We start from the raw sequence: 21,796 nt of genomic DNA, 5'->3' as shown, positions 1-21,796 counted from the left end.
GGGGGAATAAATGAATAACGCAAAAATTCGATGCAATACAACACACCCAAACCAACATTCGGATTTAATCTCCGTGTGAGTGACCACATATTCAATAATTCATTGAAACATAGGCGGCCAAAACTAGTTTGAACAATTAATTTCAGCTCGTCTTCTGTTTACAAGACCAGGTCTCCACGGCAACGCAAAATCATCGCCTTAATTGTTAAGGATGCAGGCTGGGGAGAGGGGGAAACTTTCCGTTAGGGCGAGGAGGATCGCGTGTGGCGCCACCAAAGTCGCGGCCCCCCCCACCCCTCCATGCTCCCGAGTCACGGAAACGAATAGTGTGAGACGCAACGCACGTGGAAGGCGAGAGCACGCAGGCCGAGTCAGTGCCACGACGCCCAAGCGGTGGCTAACATGCTAAAATATCAGGTGATACTTAATTTGTGAAAATTTACGACCAGCATTACCACAAACACAACTTGGTAAATTTCCGCAATTCGTTTGCTTAATAACAGAGGTTTCAGCAACTGAGAGCCATCAACAGGGTCATGGAACTCATTGCCTGTTGCCAAAATCTAGATCGATTCAGTTTCATTGCCGTAGAAATTCAAAACATTTGTTCAGTGATGATTTTCATCGAAACTGGATTAAAAATTTTGACACGTTTCATATTAGTATGCGTTGATTATGGAGACAAGAACCGCGTCCCAATAATCAACATTGCATGCTTTCTTAACACAACACAAAACTAAAAATTCATTATTATATACATTCATTATCATATAATAGTGAACCTGACAAAGTTTTACTCCTTTATTTCTCAATATGGAGAGGTTTCACAGAGTCAAGCCTGAAGTTATCAGTTATATACTAAAAATTCATGATTCCCTATTCAAATGATACATTAGGCTATTGACCGCCAACAACTTCTTTCGAGTCATTATTAAATGAATGAACACAAGAACCTGGAATTTGGAAACCAACATGACTAGTTACGATCAAGAGCCCATTTCATTATTTCATCGCATAATAGTGAAGAAATAATCAACGGCATGATAAACTGGGGCACAACAATTATTCCCAAGCAGAGCATAACGCAGATTTTTCACTCATGTTTTGCGATAAGGCTTTATCGGTCCCTCTAAGATACAGAACTAATTGAAAATGGAAGCCACTTGATTAGACAATCGATTGAGGGTATGATTTGAAGGCGTAATTCGCTCCCAATAATGTTCAATCCATCCTTTCAAATGAACGCCTTCCAAAAAGCGAGGTGACTTCCCTCTTGGCAGACATATACGTGCTCTATAGCCCGTTAAGGCATTACATCAGTCCTCAGCACATAGTTTAGCAACATGTCATATCGGAGGGCTATGACAGAAAAAATACTCTGATAAGGGATGTTGCAAATCACTTGATTCCATCACCCATTTTTCACATTGATCCATCAAAGAAGAAGAAAATCGACGGATAAGTGAACGCAGGTAATCTGACAGCGCAATCGGTCCAACATTTCGCAAGTTGACGTACGTTTTGTAAAAGAACTTCTATTGGGTAACTTTAGGATAATAAGTATTTATAGGTAAAATACTAAAACCAACATTTCTAATTACTAAAGAAATATATCTCCTCAAACATTATTTATTCCACGCCTGTCAAGCCTATTTTGCACAGGATGAGGGACATTAATATGACAAATTTTCAAGAGGATTAATAAACGTAGGTTTCGATAATGTGACAGCATCAAGCCTGTGTCCAACGCTGATATTTGTATCACAATGTTTGTATCAAATTTTGATACAACTGACGCGCACCGTCTCCCACGGTCAAAATTTCATCCAACTAGTTTTCGGTACTACCGTTTGGACCTAACTCATTTTCAGTTTGGTCCACATGGTTAGAACAAGTTCTATATTTTCATCCAATTGAATGAAACGAACCAATCACGGGGCCTTTGACAAAAAAGCATCGCCAAACGCTGACACAAAGGCCACAAAGGTTAAACTTATTTATCGTCTGTATGAGCATTATAATTAATAAATATAAATATTATGGACACAAAAATAAACTTTGTTGTATTCCACACAGTATGCATTAAAAACCCCACCAGTTTCGACCTATTCAGGTCATCACCATTATCGTTCACCTCTTGGTAACGACCTGAAAAAAACTCCCTTTGCTTTGGCCCACAAGAGTAACCAATAGATGGCACTGGGGCAGCACACCACTCACCAACGGAAGGAATGGACGAGGACACAAGGATGAAAGGAAAGATACACACTCACACGATAGCAGGAAAGAGACAGGAACATGCGTTTCGGGGCACGCAGAGCCCAAGTGAAATAAGCCAATATAGCTGATACACTCCTTCATTCATTCACACGACGCCATAAGCGCAAACATTCAAATAAATTCAGAAGTAAGGGAAGAAAGGGATAGGAACATATAATAGAAAAAGAACGAGGACAACGGTGCTGTGGCAGATGGAAAAGGCCAGAAATCAGAGGGTAAAAATGCTACCTGACTGGGACTCGAACCCAGAACCCAGCTGCCCCACTGCTATCTATTGGTTACTCTTGTGGGCCAAAGCAAAAAGAGTTTCCTTTGTATAAACTCCCGCCAAAATCATGGTAAATCTAAGCTTCCTGGTAGCGCAACTGGTTAGAGCACCCGGCCGGTAACCGGGAGGTTCTGGGTTTGAGTCCCAGTCGAGTAGCATTTTTACCCTCTGATTTCTGGCTTTTTCCATCTGCCACAGCATCGTTGCCCTCGTCCAATGAGCAAAAATTGGTCTCGATAGGTGATGGAAACTCTCAACTAGGAAATCCGTAGCAATGAGTTGATGTTTAATAAGAAGGAAGCGATCTTTAGAATCGCAATACAAGGAGGAATGATTTGGAGAGAATAAAAGATTTAAGAAGAGAATAAAGAAAACGAAGCACAGGACACAAAAAGATAAAAAACACTAATTGAACTAAATTTTCGGTGGTGTACATCCACCTTCCTCAAGTGGATATGTACCACCAGCAGCAGACTCTGAGGAAGGTGGAAGTCTCTCCTACCTTGAGGTGGATGTATACCACCGATAATTTAGTTCAGTGAGTGTTTTTTATCTTTTTGTGTCCTGTGCTTCTGCCCAACCAGGGATATTTTTATGTTTTAACAAGGGACATGAAAATATCTTCACTCATCGTCACTTAATGTCGATAATTTACTGGAACATTGGCAACCATCTCCTTCTCCAACATTATTAGCACGCCTTTTCCAATGCTTTCATATCCCCTTTCTGGCTAAGGCCAATCCAACACTCCCTCCGTTTTCTTTTTTTCGCCTCTTTAATGTGCAAGAGACCTGCTCAGACAATTTCGACTGCTAAAAAAGACAGAATCCTTCACTTAACAAGCTTCCACATTTGATTACATAAATATCTTCTTTCGTTTGTTTTCCATCTGTTGGTCCTAATGAGATGCATCGTAGGAGACCCCATACCGTTGCATACAAATTATTGGACCAAATGGATTTGCATCAAACATTTTGGTCCAAAAGTTTTTATGCAAATTTGACCGTGGGACACCGGCTTCATATGGATTCATTCCCACATATTATCTTCGGAGGGTTTATTTAATGCCAAAAAGGTTTCATCATCCTATTCCTCCATTTTTGGTGCTTCGACGGTTCACAAAATATTCTGCCGGATAATTTTCATCCGACGGATGCAAAAAAAAATTTCTGCTACCTCAAGTACTGAACTCATCTTCAGGAAACAAAAGCAACCGCAGCCCACAGTCGAACATTTGCAGCGGCTCTACTCATGAAACAGCACACTAAGGGTGAGCCAAATGCGCTTACTCATTTCATGACCTTACTAGAGTACTATTAATGAATAAATAATAAGATGAATTAAAACCAAGTACTGACATTAGTACTATGAATACCATTACAGTCAGGTGTCAGCTTCGTAAATTCGTGGTGTATATTAGTTGTACTAAAGCAAATACTAGTGTTCCAATTTGAGCACGAATTCCAAAGGGTTCCATGGACCACACTTTGAGGTACCTCTGGACCAGAAGGCAATTACACCATACAACTATTTCCATACTTTTACGCTATCAATAAATGGAAATACATTGGAACAATGGTACTAAATATAACCCTGCCAAACACCATACAGGTAGTTCGCAGGGTATTATGTAGATGAAATATATAACAGTGAAAAACGAATGGTTTTTAAGTTACATGGAATATTATTCTCCAATGCCTATTCATGGCCAAAGCTAATAAGTGGACGCTTCATTTACAGGCAATAGTAATCATAAGAGATTCCAGCTTCTCATTAGGGTACTTGAGCAATAACGAGTGAATGCTTCTGGCGTCGCCCCTAGTAAGTATGTATGAAAGTTGCCTCGCCCGCACGGGACGCGCAAAAACATAACACCACCAGAGCGCACGCCATTAACCGACGAAACCAATTCAAACGTTCACCAATGGAATGAGACATTTGCGACCAAAGCCCCGCCATCCAGGAAAACGAGCGCGGAGTTCGAAAACGTCACGCGCTGCGGCTCGAGGTGGCCAACATTACCTTTGGAAGGCCGTCGAATGGGCCCGAAAGAACTCACTTCGGCAAACCCTTGACGGATATTCGATGGGAGATTTTTCAGATCAACGGATATACTCCCGAAGGAAAAATAGTTAATGGCATCATACATTTCAAGGGTTCCACGCCTTTTCCACGCCGGGAGGGATTTTTTCGTAAAAGGGTTCCATTATTCAAATTTTCATACGTTTCCGAAACGCGATCAAGGAAGCGGCGAAACACCAAATACAATCACGAAACTATGAAAGAGGCAGTGCTTCCAAAACGATATATATCACCATCATTTTCTCGTGTTCATTTAACAAACAATAGATATTAATTAAATTTTTCGAAGAAGAGCTCACCGACGCCTTCGAAGGCTTTCAATTTTTTAATGTGAAAACGGTTTCGTCAAATTTTAACTGTATTCTTGGGGAGAAATATTTCCGCTCTAAGGATTCAAATGTCAAATTACCATGGTGTCACACACGAGACCAGGGTGTAAACATTAAATTTAAGAATCCACTGCGCATCACATAAGCGTGCGCAACATTGTCGAGTTGCTTTTCGCATGTAGTAATCCTTTTCAGCGAACCTTATTAGATTTATCTGGTGGGAAAATGGTCCCATTAGATTAATTTCTTCCAAATCTACAACGAAGGAAGCAATGCTCCCTGCAAGAGAAATAACACAATTTTCTCATTTCAACAAACAAATACATTACACCACGGCCATAGAAACGAGCCACACTGGTGGCTTGCACATGGCGAGAAATAGTCCTTTTCAACAAACCCTGGGGTAATAGTTAATTGGGAAAATGTTCCTATGAAATGATTCAGTTGCAAAGGACAAAGGAAGGGGGCAATGCTTCGCGCACGAGAGAGGGGAGGCAATGTGCTCGTCCCCGCGACACACAGAGGGCAGGGAGGTTGCTTACCGCAAGAAGTAGTCCTGCACGAAGTTGGGGTGTTCGTCGAGCCACGCCTCCATGCGCGCGTGCTCGGGGTCGTAGTGGCACTCGCCGCCCGCCTCGCCCACCGGCGGCGTGCTCGGCACCGTCTCGGCCGTCATCCTCGGGACGCCGCCCCCGCCGCCGCCGCCACCGTCCTCGCCCCCTCCGCCGCGAACGTGCAGCCCTGCGGACGACCAACGCCACTTGAGTGCCATGCGGCCCACGTCAGACACGAGGCCATTGATTGGCGGCCCGAGGGTCGCGCGCGCGCGGGCCGCCGTGACGCACCTCAGCCCACTTGGGCCGACCAGAGCAGACTGAAGACGACACAGCCATCGCTTTACCATCGAGTAGCGGGAGGATGACGTCACCCCCAACGACTCGCCGCGCCGCGATGACAAGGAAAATCCGCGGAAAGCCTACGCGCTGCTGCGGCACGAGGAAACAAGCGAAACATGTCCAGCGCATAGGATGGAATTGGAAAGAGCCGAGATGCGTCTGATTGGCTGACCCCTGCGATTGGATTGGCCCACACGATGTCAAATTGCATTACCAATAATATTAATGCTCGCGAATAAGAAGAAGTATCAGTATTTCAATAAAATATATTTAAAGGTATTTCATTTGTTAACTTCCAACCTTTCCCATATCGATAACGGAGGGATTTCAAGGGGGTTGACCCAAGAATTTGGTTAGCTCACACTCACCTCCTGTCTTCGTATTTACTCTTGAGGGGATATTTCGCCGAAAGTAAACTCACTACTCATGTTCGTTGCTCTGGGTTCACTACCGCCGAGTGGCAGTGAAAGGCCGAGCTGTTGACAGTCAGCAAAGTAAATAAAAGTACAAATTCTGAAAATTATCCTTTAAAATTAAAAGAGGGGAAACCGAAAATGACGAAGAATGGATCGACTGGATGAGTAATGAGGAAATGATACGGAGAGTGGGGGAAATGAGATAGATGTCTTCTAAAAACCCTAGGAAGGAGACAGGAAAACCTAGTCGGCCACACATGAATAGCTATGTCTATAGCAGCCTACAGTTATCGCATTACTTCCAATCCATCTTCCAGAAATATCATTCACTCGCAATATGCTATAATTTCAAATTAACTCCAAATATAAAATATAATAAGGTTTCCCCATTGTAACTTATTTAAGTTTGCCTTAAATTACTAGATCTGACATGAAATCGTAATTGGACATAATTAAGACAGAGATAAGAAATGAGATTTCATGAAAGATGTTGAAATTCATAATTTTTATACTACGTAAGTTTCTTCTTTGTAGATTGAGGCACTTCAATTCCGATCCTTTTATGTTAATAATGCCGATTACTTCTCCTCCTTAACTGGTTTCCGCCAATCCGCCATTTCCGCTATTGGTCCCAGCGTCTCCTTAAATGCGTTATCACATATTTCTATAGCACACTTCCTCCCACTCCCTACTTGCTCCAAGCCTATCTATATAAACGGACCGCAAGCTCATACCTCAATTCTCGTGAATATCGCAAAGGCGTTGTCACTGGTCAACAATTAAAGTTTTATAAATACGAAGTTTGGGTTTCCTTCATTAAGAAACGAACGCCCACCACGTTAACTCGTCGACGATCGATTTTCGCTTTACATTGATCTAGCCCCCACCCCCTCAAAGACACTATATTCGCCACTGCCTCCTGCATTGCCTCGCTCACGTAGCCTTCATTTTTCTCGGCAGGATTTTGCTTTGCAAAGGGTCCTCGACCCATGATACTCGTCAATAGATAGTCTACGAAATCGCAGACGACGATCGCGGGCTTGTGGTAGTTACAGGCACCGCTTGGTGGATTTCTTTCCTTTCTTCCTTTCTTTCGCCTAATTCAAAGCCGTTGCCCTCCATACCACCCTTTCTCTGATTAGGGGCCCAGTGGCGACACGTGGCGAGCAACCGGAAAAACATTAAGAGCCGAATACGTGTTCTTGAGAGGCCATTACACTAGTGCGGGCCGGAGAGGTCGTAATGGTGCCAATGTCATTCGGACCATTCGACAACGATCGTAAATACGGGCACGTAGTGATGACAGGAGGGAAGAATGACAAAGAAGAGAAAAAAGACACCATGTGGACATTAGTATAAGCCGCTTAGTTCATGAGCCTGGGGAGAGGGGAAAGAGAAATGAAAACATGGTTTCATAGTACAAGAAAATTTCCTCCAATTGAAAACAACAAATTGATGGAGTTTTAAATTCGACTGACAACTTAAATAACTTTGGCGATGCTAAAACTCGACCCCGGAAGAGGATATAGTGAAGGAGTTATTTTACCAAGATGACTGCACTCCAAAATTAAGGCTAAGTTAAAAAAACAAATTTCCTTCTAATACTAGTAACTGATTAAATGTAGATGATATTTTTAATGCTTATTTACCTCGCATGCACTTCATTTAAAATGCCATACTGGAGCACGCATTTTGGCAGAATGCATGCGTTTCACAAACAATGGCTCCAGGTTCGGCCCATATGATAGTCACACTTTAATTGCCTTTAAAACTTGTAGTCAGAAGATAAAAAATACAAACACCTCTTTTATATACGACGCTCGAAAAAAAACCTCTATTACATTTGACAAAAATATTCCCGCACACAAATTGCTCCGCACAGGATATTTGCTCCATCTAAGTTAACACTCGCCAGCTTTCACAACAATTTCAAAAAAGTCACCCAAGACCTGTTGCAAAAATAACCCCTGCACGAAACGTAGTTCAACCGAGTTTGCGAACGTTCCGACGCCAATCCACGCGTTCTTTGCCGGTGAGTGCATGCTCTTCATTCTAACGACAGCTGAACGAAGCGCCCTAATTCCCGAGAGAGGCACTACATAGATAATGGAACAAACGATAATATTTTCGAAAAGAGGCCAACAAGAGCAATCCGTGTTTTTCCCCTGCCAATGGCGTAATCATCAGAGATAGGCCCATAAACCCACAAAATAATCTCGCTCAACCTGGGAAAAACGACCGGTACATGCGCCAACGAAGTATGCGCAAAAGGGAAACTGAACGAGGAGAGAAACGAAGAAAATGTAATACTCGTGAAAAAGGGAAAATATGCTCCTCTTCTATAAATTCATCGAATGACAATCAACGAATAGGGCTTACCATACAATGGACACGAGGAGGCCGACAGCAGAAGTCTTTTGCTGGTTTTAAGAGACGGGAAGGGAAGGGAGGAAGGAGGGAAACCCGATGTGCTCTTCACGAAAGACACCAAAGGGAACACGGCCTAACGTTCCATCTAACGGACGGAGAGCTGTGCTTGGAGTGCACTCAACAAAGCACTCAAGCAGGGATCGGGGAGAGACAGAAAAAATCTCTGCCACTACTGGGATTTAAGCCCGGGCTCTCAGAGTGGGAAGACAACACTGTAGTCACCACACCAATGTCCCCCTTGCGATGCTTTCCTCTGGCTATTTAATTTTCCATACCCTATTTCCTCAAAAAATATATTTGAAAATCATAATTTAAACCAACACTGTTGGCGTGACGTTATAAGCTCAAGGAAAATATTGATTAAAACTACAATTTATACTTTGAGATGACAAAATTTTACATTAAGTTACCTCTACCGTAAAAACCATGAGAAAAATAAAAGTTTGGAACGTTATAACAAAAATGATAGAGTAATTAGAAAATTAATGCCGTAAATACAGTCATAACGTGTTATCCAAACAAAAATGGCGCTACAATTGGCTCATATAGCTTGAGAAAGTAATAGTTGAAAAAAATAAACATCAAATTATCGAAATTTAGCGTAAACTTATTTTTTTGACATTAAATGTCACTTTTGAGAGAAAAACCTATTTCGTAAAAACTATGCGAACATCACTTGTTTCGACTAGTTCAGACACGACGGAACACCACTAAACCCTCCAACCCTAACGAGTCTGACGACTTCATCTGCCCGCAGCTTCCCAAAATAGGCTAACATAAAACGTGCGAACTTCCAGAGCAACAGCAGTTTGAGCGATGAGGCGGAGGTAGAAGGAAAAGCATGAATACACGTTCCAGTGAACCACTGTCACGATTGCCTGAAGCGTAGCTGCCTCAAAACACGAGAGAAGGTGCACTAGCCGAGCCTCCGATTCTCCAATGTGTGATTCTCAAGTTGCTCAGTCACGGTGGAGCAACTCAGAGGAGACCACAGCATTAAGAGCAACTACCATCTCCATCTTTCGGTAATTTTACAATTTGGAAAATTCTCCTTTCATTAGTGATATCCATCGATACTAATGAGTGAAGTACAGCCGCGTTAACCAGTCGAGGTTGACTGCGGCAACGGTCGACTATTAACAACAATTGAGCACGACTCGCAGGAGTGGACAGCAACTGCAATGAGATAACGAATCGATACAGGATTTGGTCGATCTTGATTTGATCGCTAAGCGGAGTTGAAACAGCATAAGCAGGAGGATTCAATGGTCATGGTCTTGCACGCGACTACGCTGATTAAATTACGCAGGCAAAGAAGGCAGCCAGAGATTGCTGTTTTCTCACTCATGAGAGAGCAGTTGTAAGACAAAATTTAGCTCTATTTTTACACAAAAATGGAAAAACTGAAGTATTTCTCTTTCGCCACAGGCATTTCCAAAGAGGTACTTTCGGATGTTTTCCGAGTAAGGGAATCAGAATTACTCTGGTTCGTTTCCATGAGCTGGGGAAATACGGCGAAAAAGAAAATGTTACCGTGAGTAGTGAATTAACTTCCATATCATCATGATTTGTACATTATGGCAAATATTTTGTTGAGTTTTGGCCATAAGGGCAATCAAATTTTTGTTAACATCCACAGCTTTCTGCACACACCAAGAGAATGCTTGCAGAAAAGTTTCTCGGGTTTTCCACTGTTTGATGTCGTCCATGTCCCCCGACGTTTCGATCCGCGACTTGCTGATCATCCTCAGGGGATCTTCCGAAGATCCGGAATTCGGAAGATCCCCTGAGGATGATCAGCAAGTCGCGGATCGAAACGTCGGGAGACATGGACGACATCAACCGGTGGAAAACCCGAGAAACTTTTCTGCAACTGATACACCGGGAAAACCTAAGATCATACAAGAGAATGCCTCTCTGCCTAGGATTTTCATGTACGTGAATTTTAAGGTAAGAAGGTAAGGTTACTCGATAAACTGCAGTTCTGAAGAACTCATTTTGAATGATTCCGGAGAGTGAAATACACTTTTTTCATAACACAACCTCGTGAAGGTGATACGAACGACGACGGTAATAGCTGGAGTAAACGGGAGGAAACCTTTACGCGCGATATTTCGAATGAGTGTGCGAAGCATCCGCTACCATGTTGCACATACTTTCTGAGAAAATGTATCATACGCTTCTTGCCGAGGAAAGTGGAAAGCGTAAAATAATTAGCGTAAATTGACAGCATTCATAATTTTGGGCATAACTTTGAGATTTTGCAACAGCAAGTTGTAGTTCGTACTGCAAGTACGGAAGGCTCCAACTCCGCAGCGATTTATTACAGACAAATATCAAATTTCGACTAAGGTCAAATTTGGTCAACGTAAATTACCCAAATATGGTAATAGTTCAAGAAACACAATTAATAATCGTGTAGCGCATGGAGATACTTTCATTAAACATCGGCTAGTGGTATACAGCAGGATAGATATGTAAGTTATCATGGCGAAAACCACAACATTCCATTGCTTTGATTCCTTTTTCCTAAGCTGGAAATAATATGGAGTATAGAACAAGAAATATACTACAGAATAATAAACAACAACTATTTCACACACTATGGAAAAAATAAGGGCTTTCCAGACAATCATGGCATGGCAATAGATAAAATTTATATTGAAACACTTCAGACATGCGACACTTTATATTGAGGTTATAAAAGGTTTGGCCTCAGCACTTAGGAAGGGTTTCTACGCAAAGTATGTAATTAGATTTAGCGCTATTGCACCAATTTGAGACATCTTCATGAGAGACGCCATAAAATACCTTCAATTGGGGACTTACCCACCCTGAACATGGCAGGTATGTTTTATGACACTCTTAGCGATAATCGTCGGCGCCTATGGGCGCTAGATAAAGAAGGCCACGCCTTCCCAAAGCAAACAGCAAGGGAAGTGCGGAAAGGAAGTGCAGTCTACGGCAGACTCTGGGGGTCTATGACGTTCAGACTTAAGGAAAGTTTCCTCGAATTGGACAAAAATGAAACGGTGGGCACTAAAATCAAATATCCATAAGTGCTTCAATAGTGTTTACCGATATCAGTGTACCAAAAATGACCATTTTACACGTACACAATAAAAGATTCAGAATTTCCTCACAATCATTTCATGGAAATGGATAATAGTTTAATGAAGCCATTAAGCAGAGTATTACATTCACGTTATGCCAGTAGGACTCTTCGGAGAGAAAAAACATATTGGCATGAATTGGCAAGAGTTAACCGTTTCATTTCAGTCCCATCAAGTAAAGTTTCTAAAATCCTACCGCTAAATCTTATTACTTACTAGAAAACAGTTCCTGAGTAAGAAGCGAATTTCTGCGCCAAGATCAAGGCGATCTAGGCTCCGTAAAATGAACATATACTACTGCTGTCAGTACAGCGTCTCGCCAAACCGGAATTGAATGGTACAATAGGTATATAGGTAATGCAGTCGACCATAGTAGTATGCCCTCGAAATGAAAACTACGGGATGGGCACTGCGTAATTATCGTAAACATAAAATATTGGATTGAATATTATGTTATCGCTACACCGAGTAAAACATTGCATATTAATCCAATGGATTTAGCACTTCGATACTAACTAGCAATTATGAATAAGGAAAAAATAACAACCTTCCCAGTAGGTAACACCTACAATACATTAAGTCGCTCGATGGGGTTAAAAGCAGTGTAAAAGTACTTAGCCACATAGTATAGTGCGTAAAACAAATTTACTTAGATAGTGAACGAATGCATTTTTCAAATGAAACTCGGAAAATTTCATCGGTTTCATTCATTTCTCGGTTTCCATCTGCGCCTGGTTTTTGATTTTTTTCTCCACGCTTACCTCTCCCGTTGAAAGGTAAGCAACTTCTTACGGCTTATATCCCATTTTAGACCCGGGGCCTGATTCTGGTTCTTTCTGGCTATAGCCGACGCGATTCGTCGAAAATATTGGCGAACGGTGACTGATTTCGTATTTTCATTTTCATTCGTTAGCTATTTAGCCAGGAAAGCTTCGCTTCGTCCCTCAAGTGACGAAAAAGTTATTCTCGTTCTGCCTAGCGAGCATATAGCGAATGTAAACATTCGCCAAGAGCGAATTTCGCTAGCGACGGCAGTGAAGTCGCTCTAGGGACTTGGCGAAAGAATTGATGAGAGAACGACTCGTGATTTAATCACAGCTATAAAGCATTATTATGCTATATTTTTGATCCCAATTAGTTCAACTGTTATTCAAATGCTTGGCATACAACCTGTGCGTTGTTTTACTCGTCTTATCGTTCTACGAAATTCAATGTGGGTTTGCATACTCGTCTTATCGTTCTACGTAATTCAATGTGGGTTTGCATTTGAATGAACGACGAAGCTTTTGTATGGTAAGTGTATTGTGTTATCGTGGGAGTGCTGTTATTCTGAGCATATAAATGTGTTGTATTGCCTGAGAAAACTTGTTGTTTCGGTTTTTATGCTCGTGAACGCTCGGAAATAATAAAAATGAGAGAGACCGGAGCTTTCTCATATGAAAGCATAATTTTGGTAAAAGAAGTAGTGGTGTAGTGGATAGCACGGCTATCTACAAATGTCAATGTTATGAGGTCGATTCCTGCCATAGCTACTTTTTTTTCTCTCCACTACAAGAAAAAGGTTCGCATATATGGTTTTCATCTTCAGAGGCAAGTCACTTGAAGTTGTCAAAATATTTTCCATGCACAGGAAAATTTATCATCAGCTGTTCAGCTCTTGTAAAGACTCACTGAATTTCACTCTTAAGCTTTACATTTATGTCCGGCAGAGCTCTAGGAGCATAGGATGTGTAGTACGCTGTTATGCCGCCTTTGGTATTCATCTAACATCAGCAAATTATGCTAATATGAGAATATTTGACTGTATTCCTTAACTATTCTTCCCTAAAATCTTACCCTTGCCTCACATTAGTTCTTTAGCGTGCGAAAAGGTGCTTATCATTCTCTTCCGTAAGTAAACCATAAGAAACAGATATCTCTCTTATTTTGTGCCATCTGGGTCAGGTTAAAATTGAAAATATTAACCCATAAGTTTCACCGGATTGCCTTTTGGATTCATCGTTTACATCCACGAAAAAGATGAAAAACATTGAGAACATTTTTATGTTCAACTATGGAAAACGGCTAACGAATAAGCATATCGTACGACAATACTTAATGTAGCAATTTGATAGTCTCACGCAATAAACAAAACATGGCATATTATATTTAAGAAATATGATTTGAACTAATCAACGTGCTTCGCGCTCTTCAACTGTTTTGGACTGCGGAGGCAGTGTGTTGATCGCTGAAATTATCTTGTGCCCATTGACTTACGGGTAATTCGTCATTGCCTACGTCACAGCATTTCGCCGAAAGAACGAAGTCATCCGAACTGAAGCAATAAGTGGGGCGAAAAGAACGAGAACAATCGCATAGAAAATTTTCGCTTCGCTTCAAGTTGCCGTGGCCTTGGCCGTGGCTAAGCGAAGACCCGAGCGAAAGGAGAACGAGAATCACCGCCCAGCACCAACTCTTTTTCCGCAAAGCAGCTTCTTCAAGGGAGGCATTTTGATGCGATGGATATCATCGCTGTCGGCAAATTCTTCGAGCGTTACCCAGAGAGTTAATCCTTGCATAATGGAGGAAGTTTCGCCAGAATATTTCCCTCAAAAAACAGGAGCTGATATCGGTCCTTCACCTCCAAACACAATTTAAGGAGTCACGAATCATGTGCAGTCTCATTTTCAAGAGATAGCCTCGAATTTCTAAATATTCTTTTGTGTGCTCGAGTAAGTTAAATTTAGAGAGATAATTTGCCAAACGGATAGGTGCAGCAATTCTTTTTACCCTCGGACAAAAAAGGATTTTGAGACATTATTTTTTATTTTATTTTATTCTAAAACCACCGGATACAGATCTTAATGGCCATTTTATACCGGGGTATTCAACAAATGTAACAAGTAAACGTGCACAAACAACCATGCCCTGGACCGGGGAAACCTAATCAGGCGCGACTCGAACCCGCGACCTCTTGTTTGGCAGGCGAGAACGTTACCCGCCGCCACCGAGGCCGGCTTGGACCATTAGGCCCAAGCCATATCAGCTTATCAACGCATCGATTAATTTTTAGGGACATATGGCGATCAATGGAAAGTGTTTTCATACTTCTCGCCACACGCTTATTACGGCGGCAAACGTTAAGCATGTAAACGTAGATGACTGTTGAGAGTGTGTGAAATCGTGGGCGCAGGGATGTTCGGATACCGAAGTTATACTTATGCGTGAGGGAATGAGGAAAATATCACCATATGATTTTTAAACGAAACATGATTTTTCCAGATAATCTCCAACACATTCCACGAATTTCAAGTCATGATAAAATTCTATGGCTTTCGGCGACTATCCATGATACTGGCCAGCCTAAAAAGGAAAAAAAGGTAGGAGCGTAAGAAATACCCTGCACGCAGTTATTCATGTTATCCGTGGCATTGGCGATACGATTTCCACGAGTACGCCACACGCACCCTAACGCAGCAGCACACGTCCCTTAAGAGAGAATCCGATTTTCCGAGAAATCGAGATTTCCTCTCGCTTAGGCCGGAAATGGTATTTACGTACGAACCGGCAACGCGAATGCCTATTCGAGATGAGAATTAAGCCAATGAAGTCACACATGCCTACCTTTCTTTTAAGCAAGCTTTCATCCACGGAAAACATGGTTTCACATCTTTGACTATAAATTTATTTACAGAGTTGACATTCGTTCCGAAATCTAAATAAGCCATATACGTCACAAGCTTTAAATCTATTGCTGAATTTAGATTGAACTATTATTGAAGTTGCTTGCTTGGCAAAGTCGAGAAATATTTTATGATACCTCTATTACAATATTCGCAGATGAATGAAATAAAAATAGGAGAGCTACGGATTCACTTGAAAATATTCATCCTTTAAACCAGCCATAGTTCTCAAAGGAAAACAATTTACAAGCGAAATGTCTCGCTCCTACTACCTTAAGGTGACGCTTCACTCCTTCCAGGAAGGGTGTTTTCCCCCGACGTATCACTTGTTTCGATACTCGCTATCACTTGAATAGATTGTTTACACCATCGCTACCATTTTGAAATTTTTAGGGTACATAGATTAAACAGTTAACTACATTTTCCTGTATTACAAATTATAAAAGCTAACCTCCACTCAAATGTTTCGGTAAAATTTTCTTAGTTAAGGCACAGACGAATGACATGGATCTACATCACACACCCTGCTAATAGTGATAAGATAACCTAAGTTTTGAAAGAGAAACGAAAAACAAAAAAGCCGCGAGGGAGTGAGGCGTCGCCTTAAGTGGTCAATCTGGTCAATGCACGACCGCCATCGGAGGGATTCGGCCGGAAACGCGAGGGAAGGAGAGAGGTTGGACAATGAGAGTTTAGCGGGAGGGCGACGGTGCACGCGACGTGCATTCCGTGCCCATAAATATGCCTCGAATCATCCCGATCGAGAGGGGGAGGGAGGGAGCGACGCACATTCGCCACGGCATCACGGCGACCGCTGAAAGAAGTTGCCATGGGACCCGCCCCAATTAAGGTAATGGACGGATTACTCCTCCACCGAAAATGCACGCAGAGCGGGGTTGAAAAGAAAGTAATGTTCCATCACGGCGACGTCCATTAGTTATGACATGGGGCGTAGTCCAGTACAAGCTCCCAGTGCTCCGAAGCGCTGGAAGCGAGTCTTTGCGTGGTCCAGTAGAAGCTACAAAAGCTCCCGTAGCGTTCTCGTACGTCACGCATGACGTCACTATATTCGCTTCTTTCTCGCTACAAACGCTCCTGCGAAATAGGTGGGTGAGCAGGAGCGAACCGGTTTTCAGCGCGAATTTGAACGGGAAGGAAGGCGAAAGAAAATGGTGTTCATAACAGTTGTGGACCTGGCCAGCAATAATATGACCATTTGGAGTTGATGGAAGAAGTCGCTAATAGAGCCAGGATGGTAAATGCTAAAAACAAATTGTTAAAGAACTATTCGGGGGATATTACGGTGAGGCAAATGGCTGTAACTCAATGGTTTTATGATTTAGAGTCAATGTTCGCCACGGGCCAGATCGAGGAAGAAATTGAGCGGCAAGTCCAAGATATCTTATAAACTTTGTTGTTGTGATAATTAATTATTTATAATATTATTTAATTATTAGTGGTTTGAGCTTGAGCTAGCGAGAAGTAGAGATAGAAAATGACTATTCGAAATTAATAAGGCATGAGGTGAGTGAACTTTCCGGTCGAAGCATTCCGTCTGTTACTTTGTTAATATGTTACTTCTGTTAATTTTGTAAGTTATTTTGATTTATTTGTTATTTAGATCAATTATTAGTTATTTGAACTTGATATTGCCTGAGATTGAGATAGAATATGACTTCTTAGGTTAGGGTACGTGAACTTGTTGGTCAAAGTATTCCGCTTGTTGCTTTGTGGCGGCCAACCATTTTCCATGAAGATTGTATTCTCTGTTAAATGATGATATTTTCCTCTAATCTTCAATTTAAGTTTAATCAATTATTGATGTTCGGTTGTATTTTACTTGTGTAATTTTCTTAAGGTCAGGTTGACACGCATTGCATATTTATGCTTGAGGCTTGTTGTTGACAAGATGGGTCCAAGTCTATAAGGACTACTTTTGAGACTATCATACGATGTCATGAGTGCAATTGATAAATCGTAGAAAGGAAACTCCACTTAAGGCCTTTTTACACCTGTATAAACCCGTACGAGTCTAAATGTATGAACACGAAATGTATCGTACGGTTGCGTTGTTGCACGTTGAGTGGTTACACGTGTAACCACTCAACTTATGCAAATGCACGAACGGAAAATTGAACCTATTTTAGCTTGGTTCAAACATTCGTACATATTCCGTTTCGGACCACAAAAATCATTCACGCAAACAGGCATAAACTTGTACGTGTATCGTTTAAACAGGCTTTTAGGTGAGTTAAGTTAATTAGGCTTATTTTTGGTTTCATTGAAATTACTCTAATAAGGTATTTAATCAGTGTTATCTTCTTTTATATGTATCATGATCTGCTCTTAGTTTAAGTTTATCACCTCGGTGTTAGAGGATTTGCGAACCAGTGGGTAAAATCTTCAGGACAAGCATCGGTCTGTTGTGGTGTCCGATCATGGTATCCAATGAAGATCTAATATTAATTAAGTTTCTTGTGGTGTACCCCATGATCATATTCTTTTTGTCATTAATATTACTGACCTCTCTAACAAGCAAAGTAAAGTGCAAGGGTTTATAACAATCCCTAATTCAGGCGACCTAATATCCGAGCAGACGATACTTGTAAAACAAACGACTAACAAATGCTACAATCGCTCCAGCCGTGATCCAGTAGGGTAGCACTGGGAGCGATAGGAGCGAAAGTGGACCACGAATCTGTAGCGTTTGAAGCGGGAGCACTCGGGAGCATTGGGAGCTTGTACTGGACTACACCCATGGTAATACACGCACAGTGGGAAAGGGGAGAAGATCAATATTTGGCGGAGGGGAGTCGATGGGCCGTGTAGGGAAGCGCTTCCTTCCGTTCACCCACCGGGTGCTTTTCTCCTGGCACTCCAGAGTACGGGGGGGCACGGGCTGTTACCGGCGGCGGCTGCCAGCTTGACTTGCGGCCGCGATCCTGCAACGAGAGAGAGAGAAGGAGTCAGGATCAAGTGCATGCGTGCAGCAGAATTGCTCGGGGTGACCAGAGAAATCAAAATCATAACACGATCAGTAAAATAAGAAAGAGAAGCGGATGTGACTTGGAGGTAATCCTTTAGCGTAGGAGTAGAAGGAATAAAAACTTTGCTTTTCCCACATGGTGATACATTTTATTCGACCGTAGTTTCGTTACAGTGTGCAGTGAAAATGTTACGCTGCAACGAAACTATGGTTGGACAAAATAAATCACCATGTCGAAAAAGCAAAATTTTTATTCCATCCACTCCTACAAAATTTACAATCACATTCATATTTTCAATGATAAAAAAATGAATAAATAAATGAAATTAAAAACAAACGACATTCCTCGGGTTAGCGTACACATATATCACAACACTGACGGCAGTTCAAAATTAGAAAATATTCAAAGATTCTGCTGGTGATACGAAACCTTGATTTACGTAATTTAAATGGGCTGACGATTAGTTCCATTAAAAAGTATTTTTTTATGGAAAATGGATGTTACAAATAAGGAATTGCTGCAATTGATACGGTGGTGGGATGGTACGGTGTGCAGAATAAATAAAATTCGTTATCTACCAGGGAGGACTGGGAACAGTGTTGCATTATTGACTTAGGGAGAGAGAGTTAGGCTCCGTAATTGAAAACAGCTGATTCAGAAGTACACATTGCAGATACGATCTTCCATTTTTAATGGTGACACACGGTTTATGGAAAAAATCAAAGAAAAATAAAATTACAGCGCAACTCGTTTATAATAATAATTGTAATGTATATTTACTCCATCACTGTTGACATTATTTAAGAACAAATAATTCGGAGAGCTCTAGGCAGCCTCAAAGACACAAGCACCTGTATATAAAATATGTACCAGTATAATCTGTATTTATGTGGTGCACCCATGTGAAAAGTCTCTTTTAGAGAGCGCATCACTCCCGCTTTTTTTCATGGCGTATTACTTTTTTTCTAAATTACGCTATCATTTTGATATTTTTAGGGTACATGAAATAAATGTACAGTGACTGTAAAAAGTATTCGGACGGTACTTGTTGCCAGCCACTATTACTATTTTGACTCCGTTGCACTTGTTCTTCGGATTCAACATGAATCTAGTATTGTCATTTGCTGTTCTGGTAAAGGTTTACATGTTGAAAGAAGGAAAATTTGTTGCTACTTTGCTATAAATTGAGTCCAATAGACGGATATGCAGAGCTATCGCGCGCAAGAAGTACTCGGACACACTGTGGACGTCGATTTACAAGGGTTTATCAGAGCCCACCGGTGTCATTGCTGTCCAGCTGTGGGGCCACACAAAGCCGATGTCCCACGGTCAAATTTGCATCAAATTTTGATACAACTGACTCGTACCGTGTCCCACGGTCAAAATGTCATCCAACTGGCTTTTGGTCCCATCGTTTGGACCAAAATCGTTTTGTTCAAATGGATAGGAGTTCTAAATTTTCATCCAATTGGAGGAAAACCAACCAATCAGAGTCATTGACAAAAAAGCATCGTCAAGCGCTGACACAAAGGCCACACAGGTTAAACTTATTTATCGTCTGCGTGAATATTATAATTAAGAAATATACATATTATGAACACAAGATAAACTTTGTTTTATTCCACACAGTATGCATTAAAAACCCAACCATTTTCCACCCTTTCACGTCATTATCATTACCGTAAACCTCTTGATAAAGACCTGAAAAAATCGAAACAATTTGAGTATTTCATTAATACTGTATGGAATACTAAAAGGTTTAGTACCATACCATACCGCGAAGTGAACTCACAAAACATTATTTCAAGGATGAAAGGAAAGATACACACTAAGACGATAGCAGGAAAGATACAGCAACATGCGTTTCGGGGCACGCAGAGTCCAAGTGAAATAAGCCAATATGGCAGATACACTACTTCATTCATTCACACGACGACGGGGCTCTCCGTGCCCCGAAACGCATTTTCCTGTCTCTTTCCTGCTATCGTGTGAGTTTGTATCTTTCCTTTCATCCTTGTGTCCTCGCCCGTTCCTTCTGTTGGTGAGTAGTGAGCTGCCCCAGTGCCATCTATTGGTTACTCTTGTGGGCCAAAGCAAAGGGAGTTTTCTTTGCATAAACACCCGCCGAAATCATGGTAAATCTAATCTCCTGGTAGTGCAACTGGTCGGCCCGGCCTGCCGGCCACCGGGAGGTTCTGGGTTCGAATTCCAGTCAGGTACGTTTTTCCCTCTGATTTCTGACTTTTTTCCATCTACCACATCACCGTTGTCCTCGTCCAATGAGCAAAAATTGGTCTCGATAGGCGATGGAAACTCTCAACTAGGAAATCCGTAACAATGAGTTGATGTTTAATAAGAAGGAAGCGATCTTTAGAATCACAATAAAAGGAGGGATGTTTTGGGGATAATAAAAGATTTACTTAAGGTTTCGAGGCCGAATTCTACAGGTTAGCTTTGTGGAGGGCATGCAATCCGAGCGAGCGAGCAGCTGGAGAATTGACTAATATGAAATGACGATTATACCCGTGAAACACTACATCTGCCCGTTTCGATCACTATGATTATAGGATAAGGACCTTATTTTAGCAAATGCTGGATTAGGAGAGAAAAAATGTGATTTCAATGCACCTTAACGGCATTACTCATAACATCTTCTCAACTACAATGTCCATCATTTAGTAATAACATTTTCCTCGCTGGGATAAACTGCCTCACGTTTGTATCCTAGCGTTTTATTCTGCCCTCAACCTTGCTGATAAGAGACATGAAAATATCCTCACTTATGGTCAATTAATATCGATAATATACGGGAACATCGGCGACCAACTCCTTCTCCAACATGTTTAGCACGCTTATTCCAACGCTTTCCTACCCCCTTCCCAGCTAAGGCCAATTTCAGCATTCGTTGTTTTCTTTTTTCACCTCTTTATTGTTCAAGAGGCCTGTTCAGACAATTTCGACTGCTAAAAAAGACGGAATCCTTCACTTCCACAAGCTACCTAATTTTTCTTACATAAATATAGTCTTCCGTTTGTTTTTGGTCGAAATGAGCTGCATCGTGGGACATACCCGTTCCGTTGCATACAAAGTTTTGCATCAAAATTTTTGGTTCAAAAATTTTGATGCTAATTTGACCGTGGGACTCCGGCTTAGTTCCCCTTGCCTGTGGCGGTGTGAAACGCATCTTTGACCGAACGGCCACCTGATGTGTTGACAGGCATGGGACGAAAGGCAACTGAGACGACTGAAGCCGAGTGAAAGCTCATCATTAGATTCTATAATAATCAATTAATTCACTGAATCAAATTGCTGGACTTGTCAGACTAACTAGGT

The 21,796-nt window shown here is 41.6% G+C and overlaps 1 protein-coding gene across 6 annotated transcripts in view; it reads right to left on the bottom strand.

The window, feature by feature from the left end:
* The window catches only part of LOC124170736 (dual 3',5'-cyclic-AMP and -GMP phosphodiesterase 11), a 252,214-nt gene that overhangs the window by 119,314 nt on the left and 111,104 nt on the right, over nt 1-21,796 (bottom strand). For 3 of the 6 annotated variants that reach the window (XM_046549636.1, XM_046549638.1, XM_046549637.1), the window contains 2 exons: nt 18,332-18,418; nt 5,502-5,700 (listed from right to left, as the gene is read on the bottom strand). In XM_046549636.1, the coding sequence (XP_046405592.1) occupies nt 5,502-5,635 (134 nt within the window). In that variant the 5' untranslated portion in view covers nt 5,636-5,700; nt 18,332-18,418. Of the gene's footprint in view, nt 1-5,501; nt 5,879-18,331; nt 18,419-21,796 lie in introns of those variants that run through there. The other 3 variants (XM_046549634.1, XM_046549635.1, XM_046549639.1) reach the window with 1 other exon arrangement.

This window comes from Ischnura elegans, chromosome X (assembly GCF_921293095.1).
Source record: "Ischnura elegans chromosome X, ioIscEleg1.1, whole genome shotgun sequence".
NCBI lineage: Eukaryota > Metazoa > Arthropoda > Insecta > Odonata > Coenagrionidae > Ischnura > Ischnura elegans.
This window is presented reverse-complemented; position numbering and strand designations above follow the sequence as displayed.